Genomic DNA, 10,267 nt, shown 5'->3' with positions numbered 1-10,267 from the left:
GCGGACCCGGGGCGCCCTTGGACGAAGCCCCCGCCCTGACCCGGCTCCGGGGGAGCCCGCGATGGCGGCGAGGCACGTAGCAAGGGCGGGGCGTGGCAGGCCAGGGACACCGGGCCGGGGAGGCCTCCCCACGGCAGGATGGAGGGACCCCCGGCTGAGGAGGGCCCACCCACCCGATGGGTTTCCCACCCCAGCTGAGAACCCCCCTAACCTGAGGGCCCCGCCCCCCACCTGGGGAGAACCCCCGAGGGACCCGCCCCCGCCTCCCACTGAGAACCCCCCTAACCTGAGGGACCCCCCCAGCTGAGAACCCCCTAACCTGAGGGACCCGCCCCCCAGAACCCCCTAACACGAGGCACCCGCCCCCCCAGGAGAACCCCCTAACCTGAGGGACCCGCCCCCCCCGGAGAATCCCCTAACCCGAGGGACCCGCCCCCCCAGAGAACCCCCCCTAACCTGAGGGACCCGCCCCTGCCTCCCACTGAGAACCCCCCTAACCTGAGGGACCCCCCAGCTGAGAACCCCCTAACCTGAGGGACCCGCCCCTCCAGGAGAACCCCCCCTAACCTGAGGGACCCCCCCAGCTGAGAACCCCCTAACCTGAGGGACCCGACCCCCAGGACCCCCTAACACGAGGCACCCGCCCCCCCAGGAGAACCCCCTAACCCGAGGGACCCGCCCCCCCAGGAGAACCCCCTAACCCGAGGGACCCGCCCCCCACCTGGGGAGAACCCCCCGAGGGACCCGCCCCTCCGAGGAGAATCCCGAGGGACCCGCCCCCGCCTCCCACTGAGAACCCCCTAACCTGAGGGACCCCCCCAGAACCCCCTAACCCGAGGGACCCGCCCCCCCAGAAGAATCCCCTAACCTGAGGGACCCGCCCCCCAGAACCCCCCTGAGGGACCCGCCCCCCACCTGGGGAGAACCCCCCGAGGGACCCGCCCCCGCCTCCCACTGAGAACCCCCTAACCTGAGGGGACCCCCCCGAGAACCCCCTAACCCGAGGGACCCGCCCCCCCAGAGAACCCCCCCTAACCCGAGGGATCCGCCCCCCAGAAACCCCCCTAACCTGAGGGACCCGCCCCTCCAGGAGAACCCCCTGAGGGACCCCCCCGAGAACCCCCCTAACCTGAGGGACCCGCCCCTCCAGGAGAACCCCCTGAGGGACCCCCCCGAGAACCCCCCTAACCCGAGGGACCCGCCCCCCCAGAGAACCCCCCCAACCCGAGGGATCCGCCCCCCCAGAACCCCCTAACCCGAGGGACCCGCCCCCCCAGAAGAATCCCCTGAGGGACCCGCCCCCCCAGAAACCCCCCTAACCTGAGGGACCTGCCCCCCCAGGAGAACCCCCTAACCCGAGGGACCCGCCCCCCCAGAGAAACCCCCCCTAACCTGAGCGACCCGCCCCTCCAGGAGAACCCCCCTAACCTGAGGAACCCCCCTAACCCGAGGGACCCGCCCCCCCAGAACCCCCTAACCTGAGGGACCCCCCCCAGCTGAGAATCCCCTAACCCGAGGGACCTGCCCCCCCAGGAGAACCCCCTAACCTGAGGGACCGCCCCCCCAGGAGAATCCCCTAACCCGAGGGACCCGCCCCCCAGAACCCCCTAACCTGAGGGACCCCCCCAGCTGAGAACCCCCTAACCCGAGGGACCCCCCAGAACCCCCTAACACGAGGGTCCCGCCCCCGCCCCCAGAAGCCGCCGGCCTGGCCCGAGGGAGCTGCCCGCCCCCGCCACATCCCGGCCCCGTCCCGGGGGCAGGCGGCAGGACGGCGTCCTGGGGCCTTCGCGCTGGCCGCCCCCGCCTGCTCCTCTTCCGGGAGCTCTGTCGGTGGACACAGCCTGCTGAGCGACGGGGCCGTCGGGGCCACTGCCCACGCCACGTGGGTTCGCGGGCGCCGGGGCGGGCCGCGGCGATTGGCCCTGAGAGAGTCACGTGTGGAAGCCTGGCCAATCCGAGTCGGGGCGCCGTTGCTGGACTGCGCGCGAGCGAGGGGCCGTCTGCGGCCCTGGGGTGCACCTGGCGCGTCCGGCGGCTCTGCTCCGGACGTCCCCGGGGAGAACCAGCGCACTGCCTTGCACAAGGCAGGGGACGTGGGACGGGAGAGGGGGTGGGTGATGATGGAGAGACCGGGCCGGCAGGAACAGGAGTGGGCAGCGACACGCGGTGACAGCAGGGGCTGACTGACCAGCTGTGGGACCAGGGCTCTGGGCTGTGGGGGCCATTTGCCGCCCTGCTGCCCTCACCCTACCTTTGGGCGGTGGACCCCGGGGCCAGGGCCTGCTGCGCGGCTGGGGACCATGCCGTGGGCAGAACACAGGGTGGGGGCAGCAGGTGTGACTGCAGGACCCGGAACCCACCTCCCACTCCCCCAGCCCGGCTGTCCCCACGCCGCCGCGGCCTCGGGTGCCAGGGCAGCCCGGGCACATGGCTCAGAAGGTACCTGCTGCTGTCTGTGGGCTGGGTGATGCTCTGGCGTGGACCCAGTTAGCTGAGTGGCGGGTTCAGGGGAGCCGGAGGAAGGCCTAGACCACAGAGCGGGGCCGGGGCAGGTAGCAGGGCAGGATTGGAGGCGGACAGCAGGCGTCTGGCGTCAGTAGCAGGCCTCGGCCCTGAGAACTGGACTCTGTTGTGGGTTCCGCCCCGGGAGGGTCCCGCACTGTCCAGTGACCAGCCTTCGATTCTCCTGGAGGAGCCCCCAATTCCAGGCTCTGTCCGCGGATTCAGCCTGTGGACAGATGCCCGCCAGGCCCTGCGAGGAGCCCAGGCAGAGTGCTCCCTGGGTGCCCACACCTACCGAGGGGCAGGCCTGGCTGGGGCTCCAGCCTCTCCTCCCGGTTCTGTGCGGCTCACAGCCTGCGCCTGGAAGTGAGGGGTTCTAAAACCCAAAACCAACCCCCGGGAGGACCGTGCCCAGCGGCTGAGGCTGGTGGCAGAGCACGGAGTCCCGTGGACAAGGGCTGTGGCTGCATACAGGGATGAATAGGAGGTGAAGCCCGCCAGCCCGATGAGATCGTCCCGTGACGAGGGAGCTGCTGTGGCCTCCCCCTGTGCTATCAAGCGCTGTGACCAGACGGGCCGGTGCCGCAGCACTGGGGGCCACACTAGGCCTGCCATGATGGCATCCCACACGAGCGCTGGTTCAAGTCTGGCCGCTCTGCTTCCAGCCCAGCTCCCTCCTGACGCGCCTGGGAAGGCAGCAGCCGGCCGAGCGCTCGATTCCCTGCCCCCACGGAGGAGACCTGGTGGAGTTCCTGGGTTCGGCCTGGCCCAGCCCCAGTGTTGTGGCCACTTGAGTGAGCCAGCAGATGGCAGATCTCCATCTCTCTGCCTTTCAAATCAAGCCCGACGTGAAAGGATTTTGCTGCATTGAACAAGTCATGCGTGGCAGGCCCCAAGGTGGATTCTCTCCAGGGCTGGCTGCTCCTTGCTGGTCCAGGATCCGGGCCTGAGCTGTGAGCCACATTGGGCTTGCGAAGAGTCCCAGCACCACTGGCTCTCAGGGACACGGTCAGGGAAGGGGGAGCTGGGCCTCTCCCGTGCTACCTTGGGGGACCAGCGGCAGCTTCTGAGGTCAACCACAAGTGCCCGGTGGCCCCTCTCAGGCCCTCACTCTGGAAAAGCAAAACTCAGGGCAACACAGAAACCCGGGAGCAATGCTCAGGTCGTTAGAACCGGGAAAGCAAATGCCTGTCAGGCACATGGGCCCACACCCAGCCTGGACGGCTCTGCAGGGCGGGTGCCGCAGCCGGAGCCGGTCTTGGAGGGGCACACGCACCATGATTCGCTTGAGGTTCCCTACAGCCAGAGCCGGTCTTGGAGGGGCACACGCACCATGATTCACTTGAGGTTCCCGACAGCCGGAGCCGGTCTTGGGGGGGCACACGCACCATGATTCGCTTGAGGTTCCCGACAGCCGGAGCCGGTCTTGGGGGGGCACACGCACCATGATTCGCTTGAGGTTCCCGACAGCCGGAGCCGGTCTTGGGGGGGCACACGCACCATGATTCGCTTGAGGTTCCCGACAGCCGGAGCCGGTCTTGGGGGGGCACACGCACCATGATTCGCTTGAGGTTCCCGACAGCCGGAGCCGGTCTTGGGGGGGCACACGCACCATGATTCGCTTGAGGTTCCTGACAGCCGGAGCCGGTCTTGGTGGGGCACACGCACCATGATTCACTTGAGGTTCCCGAGAAGTCAAACAATCCCAGGAGTCCGAGGCGCCAGGGCTCACGGGAGGGGCGGATGGGGGCAGCGCGCGTTTTCCGTGACACAGCCTCCCGTCTCTAGCCGCGTGTTTGTGCCGTGAATCTGTACCCACTTCAAAACCAAACCAAGGCACAAAGGACACAAGGGTCAAGCTTTTTAATTTAAGTAAAAACAGTATCCCTGGTTAAGATATTTCATAAGCTGTAACACAAGGAAATCTCTCAAGCTGGTGAACGCTACTTACTGAAAGCCCCGATGGTTGAAACAAGACAGAGACCCATGGACATGAGCAAAGCACAGGCCTGCTCGCTGTCGGTGCACTCAGGGCTTTCCCGGTGGTCCAGAGTGTACTGACCATGGCCATCTGTGTGGACATCCCAGACTCAAGCAGGGAGCCGCCAGGGACAGACATTCCCCACCCTGAGCCTGCACATCCTGAAGCGGGGGCCTCCAGCCCTGAAGAGCACGCACCCCCCCGCTCTGTGGTGGGGGCGGGCACTTTGAAGACAAGGACCCCTGGGGATGGACACAGAAAACCCACCACTTCCGGGAGGGGTGGCAGGGACCCTCACCCCTGCGCCGGGAGGGGCCTGTGGCGGTGCCTCCCTCCACAGCACGGCCCACTCGGAAAGGTCGACCTTTCCACTTCCCAAGAGTTTGATTAAAAATGTTCTTGGAGCAGCAGCCTTACAGTCACGTGACACCAATGCTGTTAAAAACAGGACTCAGTCTCGGCCAAATTACTGCTCCTTAGCCCAGCAACACACAAAGGCAAGCTGACTAGAATTTGCCCTTGGAGCAGTGGCACCGTGCCCTCTAAAACGGTCTAGATGAACGCTCGCTCCTGTCGGAGCAAAAGGACCCGGAGGACAAGAGGTGCTCCGAGCACAGCTACACTTCCGTACAGGTAACAGGTCCCCCTCTCCCACCGTGGCCGGGCCCTTGGTGGCCCCTTAAGAGGGACCCAGGCACCTGCAGGGGGTTCATCCTTAAGAAGCCAGGCTTAGACAGGGCCCTTCAGCCTTCTGGCCTGTGGGTGCTGCGCCCTGACCCCGCCAGGCCACGTCACAGGATGGTTCCGCTTGCTCCGGCACCTCGGGGCCGTGGCTGGGCCGCCGGCCAGCAGGAAGCAGAAGCACCTCAAGCCAAGCTCGGCGGAAGGTTGTGCTCTCCTTCCTCCAACTCTGGTTTCCGGATACTGAAGTAACCTTTAAGAAGTTCTGGCCAGTGCTCTGCTTTCTTCCCGTTTTGGGTGGGTGGTGGTGATGAGGACAGACTGTCTAGTACCCCACCTGCAGGAATCCGTGGGCTACTTTAACAGTATTTTCATTGGCTCCAAACTACAGCAAATTTTCTTTGTGCAAACATGAGCTTTACAAAGTTTCGGTCAAACCCCCAGCGCCAAATGCAGGACCACTTTAAGCGAAATCTTGCATCCAGGCTGACAATTTGCAAATGTCATGTGGAACAAAGCAAGATGACGGGGAGCCTGGGCAGGGTGCGTGCGCACGTGCTTACGCGGGGATCGTGTGTGGGCGTGCGGCAAGTGAGAGACTTGCCTGCAGGGTCTGCATCAACACCTGTGGTACCTTCCTTTTCATGCAGAATTATTACTTGAGGGGCAGTGGTGGGTGGCGGAGGGTGGAGAGAGACAGTGAGCCTTCCATCTACTGGTTCACTCCCCAGATGCCAACAGCGAGGGCTGGGCCAGGTCGAAGCCAGGAGCCAAGAACTCCATCTGGGTCTCCGGGTAACTGGACCATCACTGCTCCCTGCAAGGGCACACGTTAGCAGGAAGCTGGAATCCTGAGTGCAGGCTTCCAGTCGGTGGCTGCAGCTGTACCAGACGCCTGCCACTGGTGCATTCCGCAAACACGCCCCCTGTCCTCAGTGTGCGGGTGACTGCTGTCAGGCGCCCCCACGGACACAGAACAGACGCCCAGGTCATATTTCCTGTAACCCACACACTTCTTCCCACGTACTTCAAATCATTCCCAGATCACTTGTATCACCGAACATAATGTAGATGCTACGCAAACAGCTGTTATAATGTGTTGTTCAGAAAACAAGTCCCACACGTTTTCAGAAGAAATGGAATTCCATTTTTGGAGTATTTATGATGTGGGGTTGGCTGAATTGACACGTGTGGAACCCATGGACACGGCTGACGGGATCCCTCACAGATCGTCTATCTTAGGCACTTACAGACGCTTTCTATAATACATCTCCAGCCTGGAAGATTTTAGTTGTTTTCTTTTGCTTTTATTACAAGCATATAATATTAATTGGCAAAACACTGAATACAAGCTTCACTGTCATGAAAATCAAAACATTTAAGCAATATTCCAAAAAAGATCTTAGACAAAAACTAGCCACCAATAGTACAAAAATTACACACCAACACAAAGCATAAAAAATGTAAACTTTCAAATTAAACAGTCAAAAATATGTATCTGCATCATCATTTCCATACACTGTACGGTTTCCTCTGCTGCCGTCCACTGCTGATCAAGGCTTAGTGGCTGAACTATGTCCCCTCACCATCTACCACTCTCATTTCTGGTTTCCAGTGAGGTTCCTGGAACAGACATCTACACGAGGGCTACACACGCATCTTCGGGGACGCCCAGACTCCAGTGCACTCTTGGATGGGAGTGGACTATGCTGGAGGGGACGGAGGCGGCGGCCAGCCCTTTCCCTCCACAGGAGCCTCTGCCTGCCCCATCCCGTCGACGGGGGACACGATACAGTCTGCGCTGATTCCCTAACCCACTTATCCCAATTTCTTTAGTCTGCTGAAGCATCAAGGCAGAGAACCACATCTGTTCCTCACCAGAGGTCACCTGGTTCCTGAAGAGACACAGAAACTGATCTTTTTGATTTAGCCATCTGTACCAAATTTCAGTATTTTGAGAGCACGTTAAGTATTCACGTACAACACAGAATCAGCTGGCTCACTCGACCCAGCACCACCTTTCCAACCACGGCAGAGGGCAACCCTGGGCACGGTTACGGACTAACCAAACGGGTGTCCGAGGGCAGACCCCCGGGCCCACTTCATCCCCACTCCCAGGGCAGCTCGGCTGAGGGCACCCGGCCCAAGGGCACCAGAGCCCAGGTTGGCGAGCCCAGCGTGGGGCCACCTTCCCCGCCTCCTGCTGCCTGCCCAGCCTTTGGTTTTGAACACTGCCGACAGGTCCACACGCGTGCACGACCGTGATCCAATGACAGCGGAAAGGGAAAAGCCAAATACCTGAATGTATCGGCTTGGAGACTCCACTGGTGCTCCCTTTCAGGTGCGCAGGACAGATGCTACGTTACGATTAAACAATGTCTAATGAGTGCACGCCGGAGCCTATTGCACAAAAGCATAGAGAATGCTCTTCATCCATAAAAAACACAAATTCAAAGCTACTCAAAGAAAAAGAAGCTTGCAAAACATGTCACAATTTCATCTTATATGCCTGTAAATAAAGCCGGGCCACGGGAACGACGACTGGATGGGAAAATACGATAGAAGGCTTAAAATAGAATAAATAATTTTATAAAGTTAAGTTTTCTTTTTTTAACCCCCCAAATCTTAAATTCAATATTATATACTCTATCTGAATTTTCTATTTCCATGAAAATGGTGTCTAGTGAGACCACATGCTGGTACTGAGTCCCACTGCTGTCGAAGACAACGCAGGAAGGTAGCCCGACAGCATTTGTTGTGCCAGCTATAAACATTGTGAAAACCACTTCACAGTAACTCCATCTGTTAAAAAAAAAAACTCAATAGGAGCCAATCATTAACTGATCCTAGCTTTCATGCTGGAGAGAATGAAATTCGGCCTTGTGGTGTTAAATGAGAGCTTGAGAGAAATGAAACCAGAGCCCTGGAAGCTTCCGTCAGACGGCAGGACAGGATCATCACGCTCCAGTCACAAACTGCGTAAGGCTACAAAGTCAGACCGGGAAGAGGCGGACGGGCGCCAGGGACGTGGTCCTGTAGTGGAGACAGTCTGCACGATGAAATCTTAGAAAAATAGGTACTTTTGCTGCTGAGGTTTTATCAGGTTAACACGGTTACAAAAGCAGGAGAGCCTAGCCGACTTCCCCATCTCTCTGTGTATTTAAATGTATCAACTTAGCACCATAGCAAAGTCAAGTGATTCCAAAGGTAGCTACAAAGTTACAAATATACACCATGAGATTATGACCGGAACAGAGTTAATTTTACTTGAATTTGGAGGCTCGCACCTGTTTAACCCTTTAGTTTCATCACACAGGAAAATACCTACGCTCTAGTGTTACACTTAGGACGGACGCGTTCACAGGATGCTTCGCGGTGGGTGTTTTGAGGTAGACAGGTAATATTCACTCATACACGCTTACTCATAGACCCTCGGACAGCAACTCTGAGAAGCGATTTGGATGGACAGCGAACGGACGGGACAACCTGGGAGTTCATGGACTTAAACAAAGAGGTGAATTTTGACCAATTCCTAAAAAAAACTTTTATGGTTTACAAAGGCCTCACATTAAAAATCACTTGAATTGGACTGATTTGAATCCTTTTATCATCCCTAAGGTTGGGACTCAGGGGCAGCTGCTTCTGCACTTCCGTGTAGGAAACAGGAAGCAGAACAGGGGTGTTCTCCTCCAGGAGCCCAGGAAACATCCAGTCAGGAGGTCAAAGGTGAATCCTAACAGCACTGCTGGGTCGTGGGCACCTGGAGCTCACCCCATGCCCTACAGGAGGAAGGAGGGAGGGGAAGCGACCCAGCAGTTCAAGAACGGAACAGGACCGTGGCGGGGGCGACAACACACTCAACCGAGTGCCCTCCTAATTTCAAGGAACGAATATATGTGTGTGTGCTGGCGAGGACCTTAAAGTGACAAAAACTAAGACCTTGGAGGAGAGAGACGTCACCAAGGCGCGTGCTGCCTGTGACCAAGCAGGCAGCTCGTATGAGGAGACCACTTCCCTCTGGAGCCCTCGGCCTGCCCGCCCCCGTGCCCACGCTCTCAGCCGGAAGACAGCAGCCGTTTCCACCGCGCGAGAGGGAGGGAGCGGCTGCTGCAGCTCCTACAGCCCAGCTGCCTGCAGGTGTCTGAGGCCGTGCAGGCGGCACCCACACAACCCACTTCTCTCTTCAGACAAAGACGGCAAAGAATGACGGGAAAATAAACGATGGCACTGAGCAGTGTGTGCCCTCTTTAGCAAGTAATTCTTAAAAACAAGAATTGTTCTGCAAACCAGCATGAAGCCAGTGAAGCCAGCTCTGGTCTACCCTGTGAGTATGCGGAGTCACCATGGGAGGCCTGGGCCGCCGCTGTCATGACAGGGTGGCCGGGGAGGACCCAGTGCACGGGGCCCTGCAGAGCGCGTCTGTCCCAGGCCTTGGACGTCGGACGTCACACGCCACAGAGGCCGAGGGCCAGGGCAGCGGCTGCTGTGCTGTCTTGAAAGGCAGAGAATCAAATACCACGGTTATCAGAGTATCAACGGAAACCCCTTTTGGTTTGCTTTTAAATTAAACTCTCACACATCTTCTAAATCTTCAGGAAGCTAAAGGCAACATAAATATTGTCATTCACCATGAAAAGATTTTTTTTTCAATAACTTAGAGAGGATTCAAGAAAAGTAAAAGTACTTTTGAGGCTTATCGTGAAACCAAATTTATAAACTGAACCCAAGTGGACCTGGAAATCAAGCGGAGGTGACCACAGGGCTCGGGGCCCCACCTCGAGGCTCTGGCCCGGGAGTCAGAAGCAAAGGCAGGTGCGACTGGGCTGCGTGAGACTGTGAAGTGTTTTCATCCTGGTCAGCGTGGTGCTGGTCGCGTCTTGCTGAGTGTGAATTCTCTCATACAAAAGTTATAAATATTCTCTATTCAGAAATCGGGTCCACACCACACGCAGAGGCAACTTGCAGAGCGGGTGGCACGGCCCGCGTGCGGCACCTGGGGTGCTGGCCAGGCCGAGGCCGCTCACAGAAGGTCCATCTTGGGCCTGTAGTGCAGCAGGAGGGGCGCCTTCTGCAAGACAGAAGAGCAAGCGGCCACTCAGC

The 10,267-nt window shown here is 59.0% G+C and overlaps 1 protein-coding gene across 2 annotated transcripts in view; it reads right to left on the bottom strand.

Moving 5' to 3' along the window:
- Window positions 1-6,452: 6,452 nt before the first annotated feature.
- The window catches only part of PCGF3 (polycomb group ring finger 3), a 39,743-nt gene continuing 35,928 nt past the window's right edge, over window positions 6,453-10,267 (bottom strand). For both annotated transcript variants that reach the window (XM_002723870.5, XM_070067934.1), the window contains exon 11: window positions 6,453-10,235. In XM_002723870.5, coding sequence (XP_002723916.1) covers window positions 10,188-10,235 — 48 coding nt within the window. In that variant the 3' untranslated portion in view covers window positions 6,453-10,187. The remainder of the gene's footprint in view (window positions 10,236-10,267) is intronic.

This window comes from Oryctolagus cuniculus, chromosome 2 (assembly GCF_964237555.1).
Source record: "Oryctolagus cuniculus chromosome 2, mOryCun1.1, whole genome shotgun sequence".
Taxonomy (NCBI): Eukaryota; Metazoa; Chordata; class Mammalia; order Lagomorpha; family Leporidae; genus Oryctolagus; species Oryctolagus cuniculus.
The sequence above is the reverse complement of the archived record's forward strand: the minus strand, read 5'-3'. Positions and strand labels throughout refer to the sequence as shown.